Source organism: Taeniopygia guttata, chromosome 1A (genome assembly GCF_048771995.1).
Source record: "Taeniopygia guttata chromosome 1A, bTaeGut7.mat, whole genome shotgun sequence".
Taxonomy (NCBI): Eukaryota; Metazoa; Chordata; class Aves; order Passeriformes; family Estrildidae; genus Taeniopygia; species Taeniopygia guttata.
This window is the reverse complement of record NC_133025.1, coordinates 64,906,339-64,933,594: the sequence shown is the minus strand read 5'-3', so window position 1 is coordinate 64,933,594 and position 27,256 is coordinate 64,906,339. Positions and strand designations below refer to the sequence as shown.

Genomic DNA, 27,256 nt, shown 5'->3' with positions numbered 1-27,256 from the left:
AGCCCCACCAAGGGAGCAATTTCAGGCTAAAGGTGGTGGAACAGCCGTGGGGAAGCTGTGCCCGAGCCTGGGTGCCTGCAGGGAAGGGATCCCTGGATCCAGGGGGCAGACCCCACCACAACCACAGAGATGCCCACCCTGGCAACCAGGTGCTGTGGCTGGGAGGGGCAGGAGGCTCTGGGGCCTGTCCTGCTCCAAAACCCAGTGGTCAGCCAGGGGCGGGGGCTGCTGAAGTGAAACATGCTTTTTTCAGGAACATACCTGGGAAAGTCTGCTGAGATGAGTAAACAGCACTGGCTCACTATTTTAATTTCCATTTGGGAGTGGCTTTGAAGCTTTAAAATCCTTTCTGCAAAGCTTTTTGTCACTGCTACAGCATTCTGCTTCCTTCCTTCAATGTGTGAATATGCTGGGACTTTGTATAGGAAGCACATGTGATACACGGCTAAAGAGAGGAACAAAACTCAGCGGGACTCATTTCATATGACAGAAGGAAATCCCAGAATGGATGGAAAAGTGGAATGCTGGAACGATTTGACTTGGAAGGGACCTTGAAAGCTCATCCTGCTCCACCCCCTGCCATGGGACAGGGACACCTCCCACTCTTCCCAGCTTGCTCCAAGCCCTGTCCAACCTGACCTTGGACACTGCCAGGGACAAGGCAGCCACAGCTTCTTTGGGCACCCTGTGCCAGGGCCCCCCCACCCTCACAGGGAAGAATTTCTTCCTAATACCAAACCTTAATTTTTTCCTTCAAAACAAGGTGAGTCTGAAAACTTCTTTGCTGAATTCTTACTTGTGTTCTGTCAAAAAAAAAACCCCAATCAATCAAAAAATACTAACAGGTGTCCTTTTTCTCCCCTCCCTCCCAGCAATGTGGCATCAATTCCAGTGATGGGGAAAGGCTGGAAGAAGCTGGATTTCACACAGTGGCTTTTGGAACACAGAAGGAGCTGCTGAACATTAAAGGCATCAGTGAAACCAAAGCTGAGAAAATCTCGGTAAGGATGTTCTGGAACTTTAACCCATCCTGATTTTCCTTCTCTCTCCCTGTCAGGCTGTACCTGCGACAAGGCCGAGGTGAGGCCAGGATCTGTAACACCTCTGACCCTCCATGTCTTGCCAAAGCTGAGGTTTGCTGTCAGTGCCGATAGAATGGGTGGTGCTAAAGACTGAGAACTCCTTCTGCGGGCCCGGGGCAGGGCCGGGAGCTCCCGGGCAGCTCCCCCGGCAATTCCCCGCCGCTCCCCCCGCATCCCGCCCGGACACGCTGCGGAGAATCCCGGCGGCCACAGCTGGGAACTCGCTGAACTGGGAGCAAAGCTGAAGGGTTTGTCCAGCGAGAGAGGCGGTGATTTACAGAGCAAAGCAGAGTGGTGTTCCACACCGGGAATTCGGGATTTGGGATGGTCCCAATCCGTAATCCATAATCTTTCTGTTCGTTTTCTTTTGGATGCTGCAGCCTGACGGGCTGGGGGAGCTGCTCCTTTCCGTTCCCATTTAATTTTCTGCATTTCATGAATTCTCTGTGGAAATCTGCTTTTAACAAAAAGGCCCAGGAGGACATTGATGACATCCCGCAGGCGTGCTCAGACCCAGGATTGTTCTGGCTGGCAGAAGCTGCACCAATCTCCCAGGAATCTCGGTCTGCATTTTCTTTTCTCCCGGTTCTCCCAATCCTCACTTTGGGGGTGCAGTGCAGCCCTGCCCTGTCTATCTCCTAGAAGAGTTGTGGGGTTCAAAGTGTTCTTTTATATTCTGCAGTGTTTATAATTCGAATTAAAAAGAATAAAACCATATCAATGTGGTCCGGACTGGTTCATTTGCATTGGTTAATTAAAGCAAATAATTGAGAAGGGGTTTGAGCAGCCCTTGGTTGGAGCTGGCAGCTCTTCCTTGGTGTCTCTTCATTCTCTGAATTTCTTTGAATTATTTCTTAAGCAGTTCCTGCAATCAGGATACACAGTGAGGAGAAACAGCGCTGCTGCCCTGCTGGATTGGGAAATCCGAGTCCAGTCCCTCAGAGGGATTGAGGGAAGGGGAGCTGAGCCTCAGGCTGGGATTTGGGAGCAGGAATTCAGTGAGGAGGGGAGAGGGGAGATCCCCCAAAGCTGGTGAAAGCAAATTCTGCTGGGTTTGGGTGCCCCCAGCCCAAAAAATGATCCCGGTTAAAGGGGACTTGAGGAAGCAGCGGGATGTGCTGGGGGGCTGTGCTGGAACCCCCAAACCCTGGGCAGGGATGCTGGACAGTGTCAGCTCCATGGGGACACTATGGAAGGTCCCTGCTGGGATGCCCAAATTCCAGCCAGGAATGCTGGGCACCGCCAGCTCTTTGGGACACTGCCTGATCCCGAGAGTTTTCCCATTATTTCCTGTCGTGCTCAGCCCCTGACACTTCATCAGAGACCCAGAGGCTGAAAGTCCCGTGGGAGCAGCTGGAACCGCAGGCGGGCACACAGAAGCCGGTCCAGGGCTGGAAATGAGCTGTCCCACGGGTTTATTTTTCCCGAGGGGTTTTTCATTTAGAGCAGAACACTGCCCGCGCCCCGACCCCCGGCCCGGCCCCATATCCTTTATTTCCGGGGTTTCTCCGTGAGGATTTTCTGCCCAGGCTGGATGAGGAATTCACACACACTGCCCCGGCTCTGCGGGCCCGGCGGGGCGAGCCCGGGCCCGTCCCGGCGCCGACCCCGCCCGGTGCTCGGCCCGGGACCCCGCGGCCACGGGCGGGACCCGGGCCCGAAGGTCCCGACCCGGTTCGGCCCCGCCGTGAGGGGCGGGAACGCGGCGGCGGGCGCGGCCCCGGGCCCGGCAGGGCGGGGCTCGGGGGGCGGGGCCGGGGCTCGGTGGGCGGGGCCGGGGCTCGGTGGGCGGGGCCGGGGCTCGGTGGGCCGGGCCGGGGCTCAGGTGCACGGGGCCCCAGAGCGGCTGCGCGGGGCGGGGCCGAGGTTATTTAACTCCCGGCAATCACTTCGGCCGCCATTTGCTCGCTCAGAGCGCGGTGCGAGCGGAGCTCCCGTGCGGGTTAGGCGGGTGAGACTCGGGTGCTTCGGTCTCCCCTCCTGTGCTCCTCTCTACCCCTCCTTCCTTCTCCCCGTGTTCCCTTTCTTTCTCTTCCTTTCTCCCCCTTCCCTCTCCCCCGAAACCCTTCCCTCCTCTCTCCCCGAACCCGACCCCCTTCCCCACTCCTTGCTCTCCTGTCCGTACCCCGCTATCCCCTTCTATTCCCCTTTCCTCCCCTGTCCACTCTCCCTCTTCCCCCACCTGGCCTTTCCCCTCCCGCTGCTCTCCTCACCCCGACCCCCCCTCTCTCTACCTCTCCTCACCCCCCATCTCCTCTCTCCCCTTCCTTCTCTCTCGTTCTCTCCGCAGCCGCGGGGTTGGGGGTGCCGGAGAATAAAGCCCAGAGGGCCGGAGCCCGGCGCCCCCCGCCCTCGCTGGAGTCCCCCCGACACGGGGCCGGACCCGCCCGGCGGGTCCCCCCATTGCAGTGTAATACACGGCCCGACACTGCCGGGGTGCGGCTGTCCCGACATCACACTGGGGGGTCGGGCTGGGGTCAGGGAGGGCCGGGGGGAGTGGGGGTGGGGGTGGGTGAGGGGGGGCTCCCTCCTTAGGAGGGGGGTCCCGGGGGGGGGGGGGGGGGGGGGGTCAGGGAGGGCCCCCTCCGGAGGGGGGGGGTCCGGGGGAGGGGGGGGGGGCGGAGGGGGGAGTTCCCCCTCCAGGCCCCGCCCCCTCCCGGGACCCCCTCCTCCGGACCGGGGCCCGGGGGGGGGAGGGGGGGTGGGAGGGGGGGGTGGGAGGGGGGGGGTGGGGTGGGGGGGGTGGGGTGGGGGGGGGGGTGGGGTGGGAGGGGGGGGGGGGGGGTGGGGTGGGAGGGGAGGGTGGGTGGGGTGGGAGGGGAGAGAGGGACGGTGCGTTCGTTCGTTTGCGATTTCTGTCCGCGCGCAGGAGTGACGTGACCCGCCCTTGCCGCCCCCCACCCACCCCTCCCACCCCACCCCCCCCCCTCCCACCCCACACCCCCCCCCCCTCCCACCCCACCCCACCCCCCCCTCCCACCCCACCCCACCCCCCCCCACCCCACCCCCCCCCCTCCCTCCACCCCACCCCCCCCCTCCCTCCCACCCCACCCCCCCTCCCACCCCACCCCCCCCTCCCTCCCCACCCCCCCCTCCCTCCCACCCCCACCCCCCCCTCCCTCCCCACCCCCCCCTCCCTCCCCACCCCCCCCCTCCCTCCCCACCCCCCTCCCTCCCTCCCCACCCCCCCCACGGGTCCCGGTCCGGAGGAGGGGGGTCCCGGGGAGGGGGCGGGGCCTGGAGGGGGAACTCCCCCCTCCGCCCCCCCCCCTCCCCCGGACCCCCCCCTCCGGAGGGGGCCCTCCCTGACCCCCCCCCCCCCCCGGGACCCCCTCCTAAGGAGGGAGCCCCCCCTAACCCACCCCCACCCCCACTCCCCCCGGCCCTCCCTGACCCCAGCCCGACCCCCAGTGTGATGTCGGGACAGCCGCACCCCGGCAGTGTCGGGCCGTGTATTACACTGCAATGGGGGGACCCGCCGGGCGGGTCCGGCCCCGTGTCGGGGGGACTCCAGCGAGGGCGGGGGGCGCCGGGCTCCGGCCCTCTGGGCTTTATTCTCCGGCACCCCCAACCCCGCGGCTGCGGGAAGAGAACGAGAGAGAGCGGGGGATGAGGACGAGAACAGGGGAGCGGGAGGGGGCGGTCAAGGGGACGGTGACAAGGACAGAGGGCAGGCGGGGGGAGGTCGGGTGTGCAGGGCACCAGGGGAGGGGACTCGGGGAATGGCAGCGGGGAGGAAGGAGGGGAAGGATTGAAGGCGGTTTTGGGGGAAAGGTATCATGGAGAGGTACCAGGAGGAACCACGGTGAGGGAGAAGGAAGGGAAGCAGGAGAGGACGGAGGGGTGCGGTAGGGTTGGGGTGTGTAGGGGGATGGGGGGTAGGGGGGACCCGGCCGGGGGGGGAGGGAGGGGAGGGCTAGGGGGGAGAGGGAGGGGGGGGGGTAGGGGGGGGGGAGGGTGTAGGGGGTGGGGGAGGGGAGGAAGGGAGGGGAGAAAAGAGAGGTATAAAGAAAAAGAAATACAAAAGAAAAGAAACGTAAAAGAAATATAGAGGAAAAGAGATATAGAGCCCGGCCCGGCCGCAACCACCCGCCCCGAGCGCCGAGGAGCAAATGGCTCCGCCGGGCCCCGCCGCGGTTTAAATCCCCTCAGCCCCGCCCCGCGCAGGCGCTCTGGGGCCCCCGCGCACCTGTGCGGCCCCGCCCCTCACACCTGTGCGGCCCCGCCCCTCACACCTGTGCGGCCCCGCCCCCCACACCTGTGCAGCCCCGCCCCTCACACCTGTGCGGCCCCGCCCCTCACACCTGTGCCGGGCCGGCCCCGCCCATAAATCCCGGCGGATCCGCGCCCGCTCCGCTCCATGCGGGAATGATCGGCCCGGGGCGCGGCGGGAGCGCCGCTCGGAGCGCTGAGGTGAGGCCGGCACCGGCATCGGGGCCCGGAGATCTGGATCCGGGTCCTGCCGGTGTCTGCCGGGGGTCCCGGGCGGAGCCGCTTCTCCTCGGCGGGCGGGATGCGGGATTTGGGCTGGGATGGGGGACTGGGATCGCGGCGGGCGGGAGGAGCCGCTCCGGGACGGGCGCCGGGACCGAGCCCGGCGCTGCCGCTTTGCTCCCGCTCCGGCCGGTGCGGGGCTGGGGTCCCACCGCGGCTCCGGGATGGGCGCCGGGAGCCGGGGCCGTGCCGCTGCCGGGCCCGGGAGGAGGGCGGCGTTCCCCGGAGCGGCGCTGGATCGCGGCTGGAAGCGGACCCGCGGCACCGGCCCCGGGGCGCCGCCGGGCGGGCGCGGAGCGGCGGCAGCGCCCCCGGTGCGGCCCCGGCCCCGCCGCGCCCCGGGGATGCGGAGCCGCCCCGGAGCCCCGAGGTCACCGCACCCCCCTGGGCGGAGCGGCGCCCTCCTGCCCCTGCCCCGGGCCCGAGCCCCCGGGGGCTCCGCCGAACGAGCGGGGCTGGAGCGCCGCGGGCGGGAGGAGCCGCTCCGGGGCGGGCGCTGGGGCCGAGTCCGGACCGCGCCCGGTGCGGGACCGGGGCCCCGCCGGGCTCGGTCCTGCTCCAGCCGCTCACCCGACACCTGCCGGGGGAGACTCGATGCTCTCCCTCCCGTCCCCCTTCCTCTGTGGCTCGCACCCCCCAGTAGAAGAACACGGGGGTTTAAAAAGCCGGTGAGAGGTGTTTGTTCTTTATTTTCAGAGCACAGGAGGTTCCGAGTTGGAAAGGGCCTCGAGGATCATCGAGTCAAACGTAGGGACTGAGTTCAGAATCTTCCGAGGATCATCGAGTCAAACGTGGGGACTGAGTTCAGAATCTTGGCCTTATCAGCACCCTGCTCCAGCCTGGTATTATTTAAGGTTGCATTTCTGGATTTGTTTCGTTGGATTCTGGGTATTTTTTTGCGGGGGGAGATGAAGTATTTTTTCTTTAAAGCATGACTTGAAATAAAAAAAACCTTTTTCCCATTCTGACAAAAGTTATCTTTAAAAGTAGTTAAAAGGGTCTCAGTTTTACTGAGGATCACCACAGAACAGCAAATTTGAATGTAGCTAACAATACATGTCTAAGTGATTTAGCCACAATTAAGAATTTATTTTGCTTGAACAAAGAAAAAAATGTTTGCATTTCAGAACCTGTTTCAATGTTTTGAATAGAAAAGGATTTAAGACTTGAAGTATAACTTTACTGAAAGCTTTTGATAATAAAGCTGTAAAAGAAAGCATGCAGTATCTAAGAGTATGCTAAAACTCTGGTAGCAAGGAGCAGCTGATACACGGAATCAACAAACAGGAAGCCAGCTCTTTCCACTTTATCCATGGCTTCACTGCTGGCAGAAGCCTTGAGCATATGGTAGAGTGTGGAGTGAAATTCAGACTCTTCTTCCAGCTCTTCTGAAAAAGCTTCACTGGTCTCAGTGAGCTTGAGGTTTTGTACCTTCTCACCGTCGAACATGAAAAGAGACCAGTCACTGTCTTTGGCAGAACCCGCTGTGAGATGTTCCCTTGCCTGTTGTAGGAAGAAATGCACGGTGAGGTGAAGCCTGTGCCATGGTCAGAGTACAAATTCTAATTTTTGTGTGTCACATGCATTTAACCTGAGAGGGAGAAAGCCACTGCAGCCTTCAGCAGTGGGGTGTGTCACCTTTCTCCAGCCACCCCTGGGAGTGTTTGTCTGGCTGGGAGAGGTTTTAACCATGTGTTTTAGCTCACAGGTGGAGACAAACCAGCACTGAGGCTGCTTATTCCCTCCTTTGCAGCAGGGAGCAAAAGAAACCCTGCAGGCAGGCAGGCAGTCCCAGCTGTTCTTCAGAAAGCTGGCAGAGCACAGTGCCGATTCTCAAGGGGCCTCTGAAGAGCATGAAGCTCTGTCACCCCAGCTCTGGCTAAAGCCTCCCTCGGTGCCTCACCAGCTCCATTCTCCTCAGCAAGCGTCTTTGTGGCTGTGACCTGTGTCCCCCGAGAGCTCCCGGGGCAGTCTGTGACACTGAGCTGGGGCAGGGGCTGAAGCCAGCTGGGTGAGTGAATTGTTCCTGTCTGACTGGGAAGGGTCAGTGCTGCTCTGCTCTGGGCCTTTGGTGGGGCTGCACAAACCTTGAACACGACTCGCTCCGGCCCTGCTTCTCCATTCCACTTGCTGTGAGCAAAAGCAAAAGCAGCTGCAAGCAGAGCCATCTGTTCATAGGCCTTCGCTTCTGCCAGGGCAGCCTGCAGTGCACGAGTACGAGTCAGACACAGACCTCTGTCCCTGTGGCACAGCAGTGCCAGGGCCTGCCCTGCCCGGTCCTGGCTCAGCTGGCAGCACAGCAGCTCCCAGAGCAGGAAAGGGTGACCCGGGTGAAAAACAGGGAAAAACCACCAGGAAACCCTGGCACTCACCTTCCTGGGCACAGGGATGTACTTGGAAGAGTACCCTGCTGGGAAAATGTTCACTCCAGCTCTTTTCAAAGCTGCTCTGAGGGCAAAAGGACTCATCCATTTTCCTGTGATATGGGAAAGCACCTCCTCCTCTTCCACCACTACTGAAGACAACATACACTGATTATCCTGTTGTACAAACCAGTGAAAGCAACTTACTGGTCATGGAAGCTCCTTTCTGGTTTAGGCTTCAGATATTGATATTTTTGCTATGCTGGGTATTACCCACATCATCTGCTACTCTGGGCTGTGACCTTTCATTTACAGATCCTAAGAAAGCCAGCTTTGTTAGGAATCAGAAATTACACTGGTGCACCAATGTATGCACTAATGAAGAGATGGATAATCACAAGTAGCTTTGAACTTGGAGAAGACACAAGGAGCATTAGTAGTAGGCTGCTAGAAATCCCTGTATTTCTCTTGGTAGAGCTGGGAGGAGAGAGGAACCCTTTTCAGCTCTAACAGGTGGAACAGGCTTGGATGCAGCAAGGCAAAACCAGCAGCAAAACTCTGACTGAAACTTTGCAGAGCAAATGCACAGGCGCTGTCTCATAGTAAAAAACTGAAATTAAACAACCAGTGCAGTGCTTGGAAAGGAAGAGAGATTCTAATTGCTCTTGTAGAAGCATCCCAAACTCTTAATCAGGGACACTGTAATAAAAATGGGTTTTTTTAACTGCAAATGTACGATTAAAATATTATTGACAGTACCTTAATTTGTATCTGAATGGTTGCAAAGACTGCAGTAACTGTGAAGAGTCCTTCATCCACACCAGCAGGGTGCAATTCCCAGGCCTGATAGGGCAGGTTCAGGTGAGCATCCTGGAGGAGGGCTACTGTATAAAAGGCACCCATGCTAAAGGTGATGCTCTTTTCTTCTGCTTCATAGGTTATGTTGCTGATGCCATCAGTTCTCCACTGCTGGCCTGCAAAAAGAGGATGGAAAGATGTACATGGAAGGCTTCTGCTACTACTGCTGAGGTAAAACAAACCAAAGTAGTAGTAATGAACAGAAAATGCAAAATCCCCAAATCAACTAACACTGACTTCCCCAAACTATTTCTGGATTCCAGCTTGGCCCTTATCTTTACAGCTGGATTGTAACAACAGTCCAACTCGGGTATAAATTCCACTATTTAAATTTAAATTTAAAATAAATTTATGTCTTAAGTTCATACCTGCAGGATCCCATCGGGCTACCACAGGTGCTTGAAAATAAATCACATTATCAGGGAGCCTCAAGGTTATCTGTACTGCTTCCTGTGTGCCATCTTCAGCTTCTCCTGGGGAATACGGATACACCTCCAATCCAGCATCCAGCAGCTTGGCAAGAGGAAAGGACAGGTAAGGGGTACATCAGAAAGTGCAGGCTTTTTTCTTTGAGTTCCCCTAACCACTGCAAAGCTTTTTTAACGCCCCATTTTAAGTGGTTTGCTAATGTTGCACATTTCCAAGTACAGCTCTGAAGGCAGTAGAGGAGTGGCTACCACGAGGCCTTGGAGCCCTTCCTGTGCTGCTGAAGGCACCCTCAGGGCAGGGACAAGGGTGGGCACAGCCATTTCTGACAGAGCCACAGCCTCGGGAAGCAGGAGAGGCACAGGCAGGTGCGATTCCACTCTGTCCCCACCATGGCAGGGGAAGGAGAGGCTGGGAAGGAATATCCTGGGCCTCTCCCCCTGCCCACAGTCCTGCCCCGAGTCTGGCTTTTTGCAAACTTTGCTTATTGATGGTTTCCAGCTTCAGAGTGCATCTGTGGGGTAGGTCAGTGCTAGGGGAAACCAGAACCCAGTGCCCAGAGTCCTCAACCAGCCTGCAGAGCCTGGAGTGAACTAGCAGGGATTTTTGGCACCACTGTGCTTTTACCCTTCACAAATGAAAACTGTTGATTTGCAAACCTCGGGAGTAGCTCCTCAGGGGCACCGGGGCTGATCCCTGTCCTCCCTTACCTCCACCATGCTCCAGTCCCCGACGTCCTGGGCCTGGGGCGGCAGCTGCAGGGCAGAGATGTGGAATACACCCCCCACGGGCACCAGCTGCTGCAAATCCACAGCTTTTGGTGCCTCTTCTCTGCCTCCTGGCTCCTCCTGCAGCAGGGCATCCTCCTCTGAAAAGTTCACCAGACAGCAGCAGTGACCAGGGGCTCAAACTCCCCGACATTCCCACTCCCGAGTCTCGCTGTGTGCTGGGAGCGCTTCGCTCGCAGCGTTCCGGCCCCATCTGCTGGTGCTCCTCAGCAGCACCCAAAGGTGCGGCAGCAGGAGCTGGGCCATGGGAAGAAGCTCCTCTGCCTTTGGGGCTGAGCTTCTGCCTTTGTAATGCTTCCTATGGGAACAAGGTTTCACTGACAAAATGAGTCCATTATTACCCACAGAAGAATTTCACAAGCACAGTAATACGGTAGGTTCTGGACAGGTTTAGTAAGATTGTATTGATATGAAAAGAAATGAAGCAAATAAAGAGATATATAAAAATAAGGCACTAAGAAGTCATGTGCTGACGGTGAAAGACATGGTAGTTAGGAAAAGCAAGAGGATTTAACATGAAACACAATTTTCAGATAACAAAAATAATTCCTTTTTTTCCTATACATACTTATGTATATATCACAAATGTATGAACTTAAGGTTTAGTTAGCTGGAAAATGTTAGTAAAAGGCAGAAAAACTGTGGAAAACAAGGCCATAAATATTTTCTTTAAAAAAGCCAAACCAGCCCACATAAAACATCAGAAGGGATGGTACAGGAGGAAAGGAGTTATTGTTGACAGGAATCAAGGCAAAAGTGTTCAATACTGTAAAAACAGCTACTGTAATTGTTATGAAATTTGCTCTGAGAGAATAACACCATATAAAAAGAAATGAGAATGCTCTCTATAAATTGTCTTTAAGCTTAAAAAAAAAAATTGGAAATGGTGTTTATTTTATGTCAGATTTTGTTACATTCTTCAGAGGTTTTACTCTACTGTATCACACACCACCAGAATGTCCTTTTACAGTTATTCTGAACAAACTTACCGGAAGTAAAAAACATTTTCCTACATTTTAGAGTGGAAGCTTATACTTTAATGTGTTTTTTTAAATAATAATACAAAAATATATAAGTATCTTCTAAGGAAACTATTTATTTTGTCCCAAGGTAATCTATCTCCTTAACAGTGGCATAATAAGGGTAAATCCAGAGAAACTGTCACTCCTCTCTGTTGTTGCATTTCTGGCTTTTAACCCTCATTTACTTGGCTCCATGTTTTAACTTAAAGTAACTGAGCATCCTTTCACTGCTGTTTTCAAAAGTGGTTGAAAGAGTTTGCAAATCATAAGCATGACAGAAAAAGCAGTTTTTCCTTCTTTCCTTATTAAAACAGATGAATAAGCTGGAAAACACTAAGGTATAATTGGTATCTGTGCACATCCACTCACCTAATACTGTGGTATGGTTTTTCAAAGCCTGACAGAAATAAAATACAAATTCTTCCACATGAGGCCCAAGTCCTTTATATTCTCTTGAAAACCCTTCTTTTCAGGTCTAGTCTGACAACTGATTCTCTGGACTGTGCTCAGTCCAAAGTGTTGTGGGGTGGGGTTTGGTTTTTTACCAGAAGAAAAGGGATGTAAAGTGGAGCTAAATTATGCTAATAGTTCTTTGCAGTTGTTTTATTTAAGTCAGTAGCACAAGAAAACTCACTCTTATTAAACCAAAGGACAACACCACAACACTGGAGACATTTGTAACTTATGTGGGACAGACAAACAGTTTTATTTCCTAGAATAAGGCCCTCTCACTTAAAGCACCCATTTAGGTAATACTCAGTAACACCCCACACTACACCAATGCCTACCATGATATGCATTGGAATCAACATTTTCTGAGGAATCAAATCTCCCCAGAGCCTGGCAGATTCAAAAAGATTGTGTGCCTCACCCATAAACATATGTAAAATAATACACATATCTATATAAACATGATAAACATGTACATAAGCATAAATAATAAATAAATAAAAATAATTGTGGGGACAAACTCCATTTTCCTATCTGTCCTGTTATCTCCCCACACGATTTAACCATCATTAATAGATATGTCAACAAAACTCAAGTGTTACGAAAACATCCCTATATTTATAAACTTTGCTCCATTCTCATGGAGATATTGCAGTGTTTCCATGGATCATGGAATGGCCTGGGTTGGAAGTGACTTTAAAGTCCAGTTCCAGCCCCATGGACACCTTCCACTATCCCAAGTTGCTCAGAGCCTCATTCAGCCTGGCCTTGGACAGTGCCAGGGATGAGCAGCCACAGCTTCTCTGGGCAACTTGTGCCTCCCTACACTCAGAGGGAACAATTTTTAACACATAAAATACTTAGCCTAAGTACTTTTGTAGTGCTGCACGTAAAAAATAACCAAATACCTTGTGATGGCACATCCAAAATGTCTGAATTCTTCTCAGTTTCCTCCTTTGTCTCTTTTGTATCAGCTGTGTTATTGCTGTTTTCTTTCAGTGAGGCAGCACTCTCCTAGACAAAAAGCAAGAGACATTTTTCCATTAGTCAGAGACAAACACAATGAAGAAGAAGGTATCACCTCCTTCAAGGAGGCCCATGGAGAAGGAATACAGAAACATTTGTACCCATCTTGCTACAGAGTCAAGGTTTTAAGAGAAATAATTTGTACCTAGTGATCAAAACCACTTTGATTAAGGGTACTCTCTAATTTGGAACTGGATTTATAGAGACAAAATAATTACTTCATTTCCACAACAAATTCCATCTTGAGTTCCCTGAGTACCAAACAAGCACCCAACACTTTTCCAGCAGAGTGTGCACTCAAGTTTTGGTTTTGCTGATTTTACAGCCAGCAGAGTGGCACAAAGTAAAATGCAAGTTGAGGCTGAATCCAAACCAAACACTGAAACTGTGCCTGAACCCCACCTGCAGCTTTGGCCTGTGCCTGGCCCATGATATTTATTCCTTTTCACACTGTATTTCAGTGTATTTACACACAGGAATGTGGCGGAGCTCAAGGCACAGCCAGAACAGGAGGATGCTGAGGAACATTCCCCTGGATTTCCAGACAAATACCCAACCCAGACAGGGATTCAAGCATGCCACAGCAGACTCCTCTGGAGGCACAGCCCTTCTGTGCCCTGGCTGTACCTGCCAGCATGTGGAAGAACACACATCTTCTCAAACAGGACAGGAGGTGAGGGGACAGAAGCTGAGAGGAGTGGAGCCTTCAGAGGGAAGAGGAAAATTCAGAGAATGGATTGAGAGAAAGAGCTCCAAGACCTGGGAAATAAAGAGAGGGAATAAAATGCAGCAGCTTAAAGAAAGTCTGAGAAATGTAAGTGAAAAGTACCAAAAGATAAGATTTGTCATACAAAAAAAGGAAAAAAGGAACCAAGAGAAGCAGGATTTCAAGCACTGATTCATTACAAAGGTAGTGGGGACTGCAAAGGAGAAAAGCCATGATCATGAACAGAAGTTCAATCCCTGTTTGATCCCTGTATGGATCTCAGAATTTATTCACTTAAGTGCTGGACTCAAGGATCCCTGTGGGTCCCTTTCCACTCAAAATATCCCGTGGAATTGCTCCAAACATAGTAGGAAGACCTCAAACTTGATGTCAATTATTTCTGCATAAATTTTACATAGAGAAACACAGGGCATTTATTTGAAAGTCACAGGTGACACACAGAGTGAAAATCCCAAATGCAGTATGTACAACACAAAACCAAGCAACCTCCATCACACCTAAAACCAGCATACTCCATGGAAGACAGCTGAAGAAGAGGACAGGCACCCAAAAGCTTATTTGAAAAGGCTCTCACAGCAAAGGGTCAGCACACAGACATGGAACAGCCAGCACCTGCTGAACTCTCAATCTTACTCTGTATGCTGCAAATTTTCCTAAAATTGGATTCCTGCAGGGGTTTTGTGGGGCTATTAGTTTTGCAGAAGCAGAATCCATTCCTCTGTACTTATGCCAGAGATTTATAGAAATACATTGCATGGCACTTCATGCTTGATCCTTCTCTTAAACCACCAACCAAATGCCAACTGCACACCCTGTCCGAAATTCCCTTTCTACTTTCCATCTTTGCATTCCCTTGAGAAGACTATTGCACTGTTGACACAAGCTGCCTTTTCCTATGAAACACCTAAGGATTTGACTGTCCTGCATGGGACACTGTGACTGACCCTCAAGTTTACAAGAGCAAAGCAGAGTATCCTTTGAGGAGGTTTTTACCCACCTTTCTCCCGTTAGAACCCGTTTCTTCTGCAGCAGGCGTGCTGGGTTCTTCCCTGCCTTCCTCCTCCTCTTCTCCTGGTCCTTGCCCAGTGTCCTCTGGATGCTCAGCTAACTCCAGGCTGTATGAGGCCTCCTGCCTTGGCAGCCCTTGGCACTGCACCCACAGGGGAGACACGTGGTCGTAGCGGGTGTGCAGCACGCGAACGGCCACGCTGCTCAGAGCCAGGGCCTTGGGCAGCTCGAAGCCGTGCCCTGCCTCCTGGAACATGTGGCTCTTGAACCTGGCAAGGGCAGTGACAACAGCAACAGGCCTGCTGAGACTGCCAGCACTTCATTGGTGCTTCCTCACAAATGGTACAATCTCTTGGGGAATTTTTTCGCACTGTCTGAGAAATGTTGTGGGGTATCACAGTGCTTGTGCTGGCAGCTGTCTGTAAGACCCTCCAGAAAAGCCACAACTGAATCAAGGGGATCAGACGTTTCAAAAATAAGTCTTGACAGGATAACAACGAGGCAGGATCAGATGGCAACTCTTCTAGAAACTACATTCCTGGTAAAACTGACTAATTTATTGGGAAAATTCCTGCACAGCTGTCTGTGTCACATCACTCTCGGTACCTTTCAAAATAATTCACACAATACTTATTTTTGGATAAGATAAGCTGGTCACAAGTTCTAAAAATTTTCCAGTAAAGCAACATTTAGCTATTAATTGTTGGTTGAATTATTTAAGTGCATCTCTCTGCTGGCCAAAAGATTTTAACACTTACCCCATGTGGGCTCTTCCTGCAGGTCAGTCTGACATTGCTCAGCATCCACCCTTCTACTTAACTCACAGCAACAGGTCCTTAGTCAAGCTAAAGTCCTTTTAATAACTTATTCCTTACATTTATGAGTGGGATTAGGAAGTCTGCTGAAAAATCTTATTTTGAAAATGTACCATTTAAATGGTAATCCAATAAAAACACAACACTTAGATTCAGAAATGATAGTGCATCCCAGGCTCTAAAATATTTTCTCTAACTGAGCACAAAGCAACATTCACTGCTTTACAAGCAACTGGAAGAACTTAGAAAATATTAAATGCACCAGCAAGAAACACTGCTTCCAGAGGAATTTCAATTCTCTGCATAAGCTTTACTGTTTTTCTTCTAAATGGCAGTGAACGGGTTCTGCTGCTGCATTTTAATAAAGAAATTTATATATGTCTAAATCATTCCTTAGCAACAGCCAGCAGTGAGAGTCTGCAGAGTGGATGCTATTCAACAAAAAATTACGAGAGATTGATTCTGGTGTTTACTCAACAAGGTCAGGCCTCATTTCAATTTCAGCGTGCTGTACCTTGCTTTCTTCTTCAGATTGACCCAAATACAGAAAGTAATGTTTTCATCCTTTAGGACTGTGTGCATATTCCCAGTTTCAGAATCTTCATACATACTAGCTATCTACAAAGAAAAAAGCCAATTAAAGAATTTGTTATATATTTTACTTTGATTTACCTACATTTACTTGAATAATTAAATAAAATAATACATTTAAGAATGTAAATATAGCAGACCAAGCCCAGCTGTGTTGTATTTACATATTAAAGCACAACAGTTATAAACTCAAATCCATTGCTTAAAATTTGAGCTACATTGATTTTTTTCTCTGACTTCATCAATTCTGTGAGTCAAGTACTGCCAAATAAGGGTTCTTCCATTATTTCCCTAATTCTCAGGATAAAAACAAACAAAAAAAAAGACTTACTGAGCAATAGTGGACTCCTACCCCAGACTCACTGCACAGATTATTTTATCATTTAGGTAACATCAAATTTGTGAAATAATAATTATATTAGGAGCTTAATCCTAAATTCAATAAACAAGAACTTAACATTTCTTATTTTGTAGAGGGTTTTGACTGTGCACATACAACTGGTTCACTATTTCACTAATATTCCTTTGCTAAACATGCTTTATATATATGATTAATATTTTTGAAATAGCAAGGTTACTGCCTAAATATGAAGCTCAAAAAACTGACTCTCCAGCATGATTTCATTTTCTTATTTGAGTGCTCTTCACCTTTCCCAAGATCTTAGTTTCAAAAATATTTTAATTACATGAACTTGTATTAAAAAAATGTGTACAAGGCAACCTTATGAGTTGTTTTTCACATCTACATTTTTTTGGTACAATGAACAAATTTCATTGTACCAAAATTGTTTTGGTATGTTTTGGTATGAATTTACCAAAATTCATTGTTTTCATCATCCCCAAATCTCACAAAATTTCGCAGTAGTTTGTTCTTGTCTGACTTAATTATGAGATTTTCCACTGTAAAGTTCAGATTTTCATGAGTTTTGAACAATTACAAAGTCTGGTGACTGCTATAAACATGATTTGGAAACTCACAGACTCATCTCTGTGACAGTTTAGGACCAAACTGTCCAAACTGTTTAGAGCCAACCATCATTAAAGGACACTGGGAGTTAACTTATGTGCACATATCACAGCTTTAAAGCACCAGATCTCACTCACTTTGAGCAGGTTCTGTGTGGCATCATTGTACTTCTGATGAAGCAGATCCTGCAATTGCAGAATAACTTCCTGGTACTGGTCTCGTTGTTTGTCTGTGATCTCTTCTGGGGATGCCTCCAACAGAAGAAACTCCAACTTCTCAATCAACTAGAAGACATTTACATGGGAAAAGTACCTGTTTTGACACCATCCTTAACATATTGTGTGTTCCATCATAAAAAAATGAGGCAAACCTACTTCCTTTGCACCTAAACAGATTTTGGTCACAAAAATAACTTTCTTAATAGACAGATAAGAAATCTAACTCAGAATCAAACCCACACAATGAAACCTGTATTACCCATGCAACTTCCCCCCCCAGTTTACAGAAGACCCCATTTAACTTTCTGAAAAACACCATAAAGTTAGCATAAATGAAAATTAAATCCTAAATTTACAGAGCAGGCACAGATTGCTTAAAATTGCTTCACAAGCTATCAGTGGCTGGTGACTTCTGTTGGTAGAAATACATTCTGGGAACTTTTGCCCTTACATGACACTTTACTGGCTCAAGTGTTAGAAAATGAGGCTGTTGTCCACCAAAGCATTTATATCTGACATGAGCTTGTATGCTCATGTTTGGTTTAAAGTGGAAGGGAATATGTGTGTTGGAATGATAGACCTCAATGTAGAAACACAGCACACAAATCCCTTAAATGCATATTGGAAGTCAATACACATCTTCAGGGTTAACAACAAATCTGTAACTAAAGAAATATAGAAAAAATGAAGAAAAACTTCTAGGTGTTGAAGGTCTTTCAGTCACTTGGCCATGAAAAAAGGGAAAACAGAGTTAGAGGGGGCTGTTAAGGAAATGTTAAGCTTAAACTGAAATACAGCATTTTAACACTGACATTTAGCACCACTTCCTCCTTCTCCATCACAAGCTGAATGTCCTCATCTTGGTCATCACGCCACAAGCTCATGAAAGTGTTGATTTCCTGAGGTACAGTGGGGTCAGGAGTCCCATCACAGCTGAGGTAGTGCTCCCACTGCAGAAGAGTTCAGAGAAAAGTGCATACAGGTGTGCTGCACACTGCTATTACAACAGGGGAGTGCTGAGTGCACTTGGAAACTCCTGCATAGAAGACTGATCAATTTTCAGCAGTAAGACATCTGATTTCTTTTTTTTTATATCTTTGCACTTAAAAGAGAGCTTCACTTTTATCATCACTTCTTTCAAGAAATAGGATAGATTTCATGGTAAGTTGGAAATGCATGTCTTCATCTGAACTGAAATTATTCAGAAATAGATGTGGAAACTAAGTATTTGGTATTATGTATTTATTTTATCCTAAATAATCTTAACAACAGACTAAAAGGAACTCTAGTATTTCCCATAATCTACCAGTGTTTTATCAGACCTATTTTAAAATCAATAGCTCTAGTTTGTCAAAAACATCCACAAACAACAGCTGGCAATGATCACAAGCTGTAACAGGGAAATGCCAATTGCATTCAGAGAAAAATGGTTACAGTGAGAGTGGCAAAACTGTCAAAGATGCTGTAGTACCTCCAACTTTTAAATATTTCAAAACTCAACTGAGCATCTTGATTTAACTTCAGACTTTGCCCTGCTTGGTGCAGGAGTTTGAGCTGCAGGAATTTCAGAAGTCTTCTCTGAGATGGGTTATCCTATGATTGTGAAGTTGTTCTGCAGGGACTTTAACAAGATTAAGCAATACACAAGACAAAATCCTTGTGTCCACAAGCTTGTAGGATTAAAGCTTTGATTCCTTACCTGACCAAATGTCATTATCAGACTGTTAGTGAGTAATGTGTCTGTAAGATTCTCAAGAGTGGAATCTACTGTATTTCCACACCTTACCACTTCAAATGGAACTTGACAGGTACATAATGCCACTGGGTGATGATTCAACCACCATGGATGTCACCCTAAACTGCAGACATCAACTTTTAGCTGCATTTTCAGACTTTTCCAGCCCTGACCTGGGTTTGTGCCACATCCTTCAAGAATCTGGCAAACTTCTCTCTCTCTGAATGATGACCTGTGATATCAACGAGCCACTGAAACAAATGTTCTACAGAATTTCTTTTTAAGCCCTGGCAGAACTTTTTTTGTGAAATGGTTAAAAGCAGAATGAATTAAAGAAGTAAAAGAGGAAGAACAGGTACCAGAACATCTGAAACTACAATTCCTTGTGACTGCTGGGGTAAGGTGTGGGGCATTAATACTTTGATCACCAAACAGGCTCCTCCTTGCCCACATTTCTTTTCTGTGTGCTCCAAAGTAAAGAAGATAGAGTGAGCATGGCATGTCAGTGCTTTGAGATGGAATTTGAAATGCTGTCATAGCACACACATACATTCAAGCCCTGGAAGCTCCTGAAGTCTCTTCCTTGCCAAACCTCTGGGCAGATTTTGGCAAGAAAGCTTACCTTAGCTTGTTCTCTGTAATTAATTTTCCACTGCTGTGCAGAAAGAAACTTCTGTTCCAGTGAATTAAGTTCTGCTAGTTCAGACTCTCTCTCTCCTTGATACTGTTAAAAAAATACATATATCAAACAAAGCAGTTAAATATTTGGCTTATTTCTTACAATTATTTTACATACAAGAAGCAAATTGGGGATATTTGAATGAGTTATTATTTAAACAAATCCAAACACTGAAAACTTGCTTTTTAAATGAAACATCCAATTGAGAAGGCTGCAGTAGTTCACAATATTATTGTCATCACAGTAGTTGCTGAGCCATATGATAAACATAATGTGACATATGACTACAACCTCTCACTTCAACAGTTTCCCTGTCAGCCTCCTGGAGCCAGCTCTAATGGCAGCTGCTAGAAAATGTAAGCCTAATTTGGAAAAAACATGCAAGATTGTTTTATTTTTTCCCTTTTAGTTTCTATTATTTTAAGGTCATCTTCTCCCTAAGAGGAAAAAATATTCTGTGAAGTACAAGAGGAGTAGACAAGAGTGACTCTTTCAAAAAAATTTAGTTTGTTGTAAATCTCTTTTTTTTTTCTTTTTAAACACAAAAATAGTTATCTATCATCAGTTTTTGTTCTGAAAAACAAATTTATTTTTCTGACTGTTCAGAAAAATAAATATACATAATCTAATACACACACATATATATACAAATACAAATCACTGTATCTGCCTGAACAGGGAACCAGTTAAGGAATTTGTACCAAATCAATTGAAAGCACAGTGGAAATGGGAAAAAAAAAAAGGCATTTAACCAAACTTAAGAAACACATATGACAAAAGGTAATGTATTTAAATTTATCAAAACTGGAAAATTTCTTCAATACTATTCCCAACATTAACGACAGAAGTTAATTCCTACAAATTACTGGTGTTTTACAAGCCTTGTCTCAAGTTTAGAAGTAGGATTAGAATTTTTCATTGAGTAAAAGACTAACCTTTGCTTCAAGCTTTTCCAAGTGCTCTTGATACAATCTCTCCCTTTCAAGTCTTTCTGCTTCTTCTTGTTGAGCTCTTAATAGGGCTTCAGCTGAGGATTGGGAAAGAGATCAAGGGCATAACTATGACTTCCTAAATAAAATCTAAGAAATCATTTCGTTACCAGCTGTAATGATAAAACCACTATAAAATGAGCAAAATAAATGTTTATCTTTCACTGCACAGAAATCTCCCATATGAAGATTGAGCCAAATTAATTTGAATACTACTAAAACTGTCTATTAACACTGTCTCTGGCACTGCCCCATCAGCCTGTGAGGATAAAAGTGGAAACAAGGACCAGCAAGTGCAGCAGCAGAAGTGCTCTCTCCATCTACAGCTTCAATGGATACAGGTTCTCAACCCAAAGTTTTGAGTGAAACTCAGTGCTTTAATCCCAAATTCTCCTCTTCTTTCCTACAACCACTGGTTTCCTACAATTTCAATTTTACGCTGTTTGTTCATTGAAATCCACTTCAGGATCTGCTACTCCACATCACTGGCTTCTCTTTGCTGTCATAGGGACTAGAAAATTAGACAGAATGTGAAAACTAAAACTGATTCAACCTCTAAGCCTTCAGCCTAAGAGCCTTCAGCCTGTGCCTCAACCCAGATGTTCCCAAACAGTGACCTCCAAGTAAATCATGTCAAGTGTGTGCTGCACTGAGGCAAGAGCAGCAGCAGCTCCCAGATCTGCCTGTGCCCACCTGAGCTTCTAGTCCCACCACAGCAGCTTACCAGTGATTAGCAGTCACTTACTGGCAGTCACAGCAGGCACAAGCCCCTGCCAGGATGGATTAATGGCAAGTTCATTCTTCCCAACTTCCCAGTTGCAGTAGGAGTAACTACAGCAGAGAGTATTGCTCTGACAGGGAGGTGAGATGCAGCATCAAGGAACAGGGAGTTTAGCCCACACCAGGAAAGAGGGAAGAACCATTTCCATTTGTGAAACACAGATAGCAATTCACATCGAGTTCAGGAAGTTACCTTCTGCCCTTTTATTTAATATGAACCATTTGTCCACCACACTCCCTCTAAATGAAGAGCACAGTACCTTTCAGCCTCTTTTCCTTTTCTTTCTTCGATTCCTTTTTGGCATCAGATTTCACGTTTGCAATAAGGGAGAGGAAAGCAAATGTCAGTATTATTTTAATACAGTTTGGCATTCCATCACTGTAACTCTGCCCTTCCAATGTGATCCCTCAATTAAAATTTTAGACTCCCTAGACAGTCAAGGAAGGCCTCAGAATAGTAATGCACATTCTGGACTAATTTTCTTTCTTTTTTTTTAATGATAAGGTCTTAAAATTAATGTATTTTTTCTATGCTACACATTCCTAAACACAGCCACAACATGAGGGTATTGAAATCTTTTGGTTTAATGTAGAAATTGAATAATAGGCAGATATGCTAAGAAAGTAGATGCTACAACTTCAAACATTGTAGGAAATACTGGAAAATGTATTTTGAGACAAGCCTGGCATTTGGAAGTATCTAATTCACAAGACAAAATAGAAAGGAGTTCTCTTTTCTGTTATAAAATCTCACTCCAGACAGTTCACTGTTCACCTCCACCATAATCCTAGAGTAACCGTATTTTAAATCTGAGGTTCTCAGAATTTAAGTGACCATTGATCCTTCTTCACACACACTTATTTCACACTTTGATTTAGACTATCACACATTCAGATACAAATAACTACTTGTTCATTTCACACTACTTTGCATGGCAATAAATATATTGGCATAAATATATATATCTAAATGCAACTTTGAGTACAGAGGTTGCCATGAAGCTGGGACACATACAGTAGTGATAATTAAGTGTCACCAGAGTCTGAGTGCATCTTATCGCATTTGGTATCAAAGCATTCAGTTGTTGCAAAATTATCCCAAAACAGAATCAGTAAAACTAACACTTCTACCCATTAGGATTTCAGGGAAGAATTTGTTCTTTTCACTCTGATAAATAAATAAATAAACTGAAAATGGAAAACCTGCTTGTTTCAATTACTTGCAATCATGTTTTAGTCAATTTCTTTTCACATTCCTATGACTTAACAGAGCACTGAGAAGAGTGAGATGCACAGCTGGCGAGAGGTAGATAAATTCATTATCATTTAATTAAGAATAACCCACAGGATAAATTTATGCAATTCAGTTTCCCATGGACTTCTGCCTGTTGTCCGTTTACCCCCCCCCCCCCCCCCCCATCCTTATTCTGTGTATACCCTATGGCTCAAATAACAGAATCCCAGAAACATTCAGGTTGGAAATGACCTCCAAGATCATCAAGTCCAAGCTGTGCCTGATCCCCACCTTGTCACCCAGCCCAGAGCACTGAGTGCCACATCCAGACCTTCCTTGGACATCTCCAGGGATGGGGACTCCAAACTTCCTTGGGCACCCCCTTCCTTGACAAACCTTTTGTGATGAAATTCCTGCTGATGTCCAACCTGACCCTTCCCAGCACAGCTTGAGGCCATTCCTCTTGTCCTGTCCCCGTTCCCTGGGAGCAGAGCCTGACTTCCCCTGGCTGCCTCTGCTGTCAGGGAGTTGTGGAGACCCAGAAGGTCCCTCCTGAGCCTCCTTTTGTCCAGGCTGAGCCCCCCCCAGCTGTTCCCGGTGCTCCAGCCCCTTGCCCAGCTCCGTTCCCTCCTCTGACACACTCCAGCCCCTCAATGTCCATCTTGCAGTGCCAGGCCCAGAACCGGACACAGGACTCGAAGAGTGGCCCCAGCAGTGCCCAGCACAGGGGACAGTCACTGTCCTGGTCCTGCTGGCACCCCATGGCTGGGACAGAGCCAGCACACCGCCTCTCTCCCTGGACACCCGTTGCCAAGCCAAACAAGCAGTGGCTGCACTGGCCATGCTCCCTCCAGCAGCGCTGCAGGAACATTTGGCTTCCCTGCTAGAGGCACAAAAGCTCAGTATCCTGGAGACGCCTCTTCCTCCTTCAGATTCATTAACCCTGGCCAGCTGCCTCAGCAAAAAAACAAAAAATCAGATAAAAAAATAAACACAACAGTGAACTACAGCATGTTTTTGCCTACCTTTTTTTTTGGACCCTAAAAGATCAGAAGGGAAAAAAAAAGGGAAAGGGAACATGAGATAACAAGTACCAACTAGTAAGGAAAAAATTAAAAAAAATACTACAATTCTAAAATTAAGATGTCATCATCTATTGAAAAGCCATAATGACAAGAATTCCAAGATAGCAGAAAATTAGCCACTAACACATGACTCTTGGAACGAAGTTTTTTTACCACGGAGCCATTCTGGCAGCAAAGTGCGAGCCACCTCCCGGCTGGTCCCACACGGAACCACAGCGGCAAACCACGGCACAAGGACTTACACCGGGGCCCACACCAACGATAAAATAAATAACGCGTCCTTCGGGTGCTTTTTTCACCCTCAGAGCCTTTTCCCACCCCCTGCGACTTCGGTCGCTAACACGGAACACCCCACTTTACTCCAGCACTTCATCCTTCCCCATTCCCCTGTTCATCACCACCCGTACCCCAGGTCCCTTCCCCGCCCCACCATGTCCCGCCGCGGTGCCCGTGTCCCTCAGGACGCTGTGGCGGAGCCCGTTGTCCCTCAGGACGCTGTGGCGGTGCCCGTGTCCCTCAGGACGCGATCCCGCGTCCCTCACGACGCCACCCCCGGGTCCCTCAGGACGCGATCCCGCCGCGGGTGGCGGTGCCCGTGTCCCTCAGGACGCTGTGGCGGTGCCCGGGTCCCTCAGGATGCGATCCTGTGTCCCTCAGGATGCGATCTCGTGTCCCTCAGGACGCGATCCCGCGTCCCTCACGACGCCACCCCGGGTCCCTCAGGCGGCCGCGGCCCCGCCCGCAGCCGGCGCGGCGCAGGCGCAGCTCGGGCCGGGCGCTGCCGTAAAGCGGCGCGGCGGCGGCCCCGGGAGCGGCGGTGAGATCCCGGCCCGGCCCGGTCCGGTCCTGCCGGGACCCGGGCGTGGCTCCGGGGGGAGCGGGGCTGCGGGCAGAGCCAGGGGAAGGCGGCGGCCCCGGGAGGCGCCGCGGCGGGAGCTGGATGCATTCCAGTCGCTTGTGATTTGGTTTTGGCTGCCCCGACCCCGGCAGTGCCCGAGGCCAGGCTGGACGGGCTCTGAGCAAGCGGGGATAGTGGGAGGTGTCCCTGCCCGCGGCCGGGGGTGGGACCAGATGATCTTTAAGATCATTTCCAACACTATTCCGTGATTTTGTGTTTACAGAAATAAAAATCAGCTACTTGTCACTTACCCTTACGTTTTCCCGGTGCACACTGGACTAATTTGTGATGCACTTAAAGAGACCTTAAAAAAGAAAAATTTATGAATGTGACAGTTGCAGAAATATAAATGTATATGTATAAAATGGATATATCTATATATACACTATAGGCATACGTAATACATAAATATATATATGGAGATAAAAATAAACACATCAAAAATTTTATAAACACGGCTATATGAATATATAAAATACATAAATGTGTATTCTATTTAGATCTCTTTACAACTCTATATGTGTGTATCTATGTGTATATATATATGTGTATATATATATAGATATATATATAGATATATATATAGATATATATCTAGATAGATATATATAGATAGATATATAGATAGATAGATAGATAGAGCTTTTTAGCAGACCATAGAAGCAGCCAGGCCAGCAGGTGCACAACTGTAAGGGTGTGAGAAAGCGGCCAATGAACAGCACAGAGTGTCCCAGTTGTTCAAAGTTATTAGAAAGTTCCTTGTTTTCTGTTTGAGGGGGGACGGGAGAAGACAATGAGAAGCTAAATAGAATGAAAAATAGGAAAGAAAAAAAAAAGAAGAGACAGAGTAGAACCAGAATCTCAGCAAATGGGGCTTGGTAGGGTACAGAAGTTTTAGGAAGGCTGAGGCTGTTTACTGACACCCAGAGAAGGCTAATTTCTAATTGATTATCCTTCAGGTAACAAAACCCAAACAAACCAAACAGATCACACAAGGACAGAGTTCACTGAAATGTGAGAATGGCCAATTCTTTAAGAGGTGAAGTGATAAAACTGTACAAAAATGTAAGTGTCTTAAATACCACCAACACTTTCCTTAACCAGAAAATGAACCCCCCTTTGACTGTGCACTCAGTTAATTAAAAACACATTATTATTCTTTTTTTCTCCAAGCTGCTGTACCTTGGAAGGGAGTATCCCAAAGGAGCAGACTACTTCAGAAGACGTTTGAAAGCAGCTTTTCTAAAAAACAAAGATGAGACAGACCCTGAAAAAATTAAGCAGCTGATTGCCCGGGGAGAGTTTGTTATAAAGGAGCTGGAGGCTTTGTACTTCCTGAGGAAATACCGAGCCATGAAGAAGCGCTACTACAGCGACGACAAGCCCTGACTGTGCCGCCTGTAACCACACACACCCAGGAAAGGTAACAATAAAAGCTCTAACTGCAAAGAAGTGACATGTAAATCCTTCCAAACCCTCTACAGCACAAAATGAGGGAGCTGCTTCCCCGCCAGAGATCACTTGAAGGGTTTGCGGTGTGCAGGTTATGGATAATAAGTTTTCCTGTGCTGCTTTTGACCTCCTCAAACTAAAACTTCAGGTATGAAAGGATTTTGCAGGAAGGAGTGGTTGCACAGCCCTGTTTTGTTTCACTTCAATGTATGTGTTGAACAGAAACTCTTCTTACCCCGTAGCTGTGTGTTTGGGTGTCAGTTCAAGGTGCAGTGCTTGTTACCTGAAAGATGAACCCGATTAAAAATCTTCCATGTTGAACGATCCATTTCTGCTGGAAATGAGCACCCTCTCAGAAGTGAGGTTCCCTCCCTGGAGAGGAAGTGCTGTGTTCAGTTCTGGTGTCCACAGTGCAGAAAAGATGAGCTACAGGAGAGGACCAAGCAGAGGCCATAAACATGAGGGGTCTGGAGCATCTCTTACAAGGAGGGACTGCAGGAGCTGGGCCTGTTTAGTCCGGACAAGACAGAGAGGGGAATCTCATCAATGCATATAAGTGTCTCAAGGGTGGATGTGAAGGGGACAATACCAGACTCTTTTCAGTGGTGCCCAGCAACAGGACAAGGAGCAATGGCCATAAATGTAATGCCAGAAGCTCCACCTCAGAATGAGGAAGAATTTCTGTACATTGAGGGTGGCAGAGCCCTGAACAGTTGCCCAGGGAGTGTGGGGAGTCTCCTCTGTGGACATCCCAAACTCACCTGGACTTGTTCCTGTGTCACCTGCTTCAGGTGACCCTGCCTGGGCAGGGGGGTTGGATTAAATGGTCTCCAGAGGTCGCTTCCAACCCTGGCTGTTCTGTGAAAGCAAGTTCTTACAGCTTTTAACCTTATCTGCTCAGCTTACATAGGCACCACCTTCCTGTGTCTCCCTTACTCAGGGAGACAACTGGGGTCAGGAAAGGGTGAGTTTAACAACAGTGCATTAAGCACTTGGGTCCTGAAGACAATTCCTGCTACTACTGATTTCTGCTGTTGTGTAACTGCTGCAGCAGGAATAGAAAACTTGATCTTTGCCCCTGGAAGAGAAGTTTGGCCATGGCTGTTTGCTCCAGGCTGTCTGTAGGCCTTGGCTCAACTCACACTTGTCTCAGAGCTGATACTCTGTTGGGTTGGTTGGGGTTTCCACCAACCAAGTGACACTGGAGGGAGAAACCATCTTTGAAATATTGGTAAGGAATCACTGCAGCAGAGCTGTTGGCAGTCCTCAGCAAGTCTTCACACTAGCACTAAGGAGTGTTGTAAGGTCACTCAAAGAATTGCCAGCAAAGGCATCAGCAAAACCAGGCTTAATGTAAAAGTGAAAGTGTAACAAAGTCCTTTCAACAAGGTTCACTGTTTACTATGGGGTTAAAGCACAGAGAAAAAACAAACTAAAATCTACAATCAATCAATAAAAAGCCAAAATCAACCAAAACTTATCTCTGAGGATGCTGGGGACACAAAAAAGGGTAAGGATGGAAAAAGGCAAGGATAAAATGGGTAAGGGAGATGATCCCATTGAATCACA

General features: G+C 48.2%; 2 protein-coding genes across 9 annotated transcripts in view; one reads left to right on the top strand and one right to left on the bottom strand.

Annotated features, from left to right (window-relative positions):
• Positions 1–27,256, top strand: part of ETFRF1 (electron transfer flavoprotein regulatory factor 1) — a 60,355-nt gene that overhangs the window by 28,568 nt on the left and 4,531 nt on the right. Inside the window, exons 1-3 of one of the 3 annotated variants that reach the window (XM_012569253.5) lie at positions 24,042–24,154; positions 25,195–25,300; positions 25,409–25,658. In XM_012569253.5, coding sequence (XP_012424707.1) covers positions 25,256–25,300; positions 25,409–25,624 — 261 coding nt within the window. In that variant the 5' untranslated portion in view covers positions 24,042–24,154; positions 25,195–25,255 and the 3' untranslated portion in view covers positions 25,625–25,658. 3 annotated transcript variants of the gene reach the window in all.
• Positions 6,645–23,869, bottom strand: DNAI7 (dynein axonemal intermediate chain 7). 6 transcript variants are annotated; one of them, XM_030263500.4, is made up of 16 exons: positions 23,768–23,869; positions 23,278–23,292; positions 21,279–21,312; positions 20,185–20,276; positions 19,193–19,294; positions 17,648–17,785; positions 16,755–16,901; positions 15,574–15,677; positions 14,234–14,513; positions 12,392–12,497; positions 9,934–10,091; positions 9,166–9,310; positions 8,699–8,913; positions 7,949–8,116; positions 7,664–7,777; positions 6,645–7,079 (listed from the first exon to the last, which is right to left on the bottom strand). In XM_030263500.4, exons 1-16 carry the CDS (start codon positions 23,768–23,770, stop codon positions 6,804–6,806), a joined length of 2,097 nt encoding a protein of 698 aa, XP_030119360.4. In that variant the 5' UTR covers positions 23,771–23,869; the 3' UTR covers positions 6,645–6,803. The 6 variants fall into 6 exon arrangements, with proteins under 6 accessions (XP_030119360.4, XP_072779852.1, XP_030119359.4 ...); XM_072923751.1 differs by lacking the exon at positions 23,278–23,292; XM_030263499.4 differs by lacking the exon at positions 23,768–23,869 and having other exon boundaries at positions 21,279–23,371.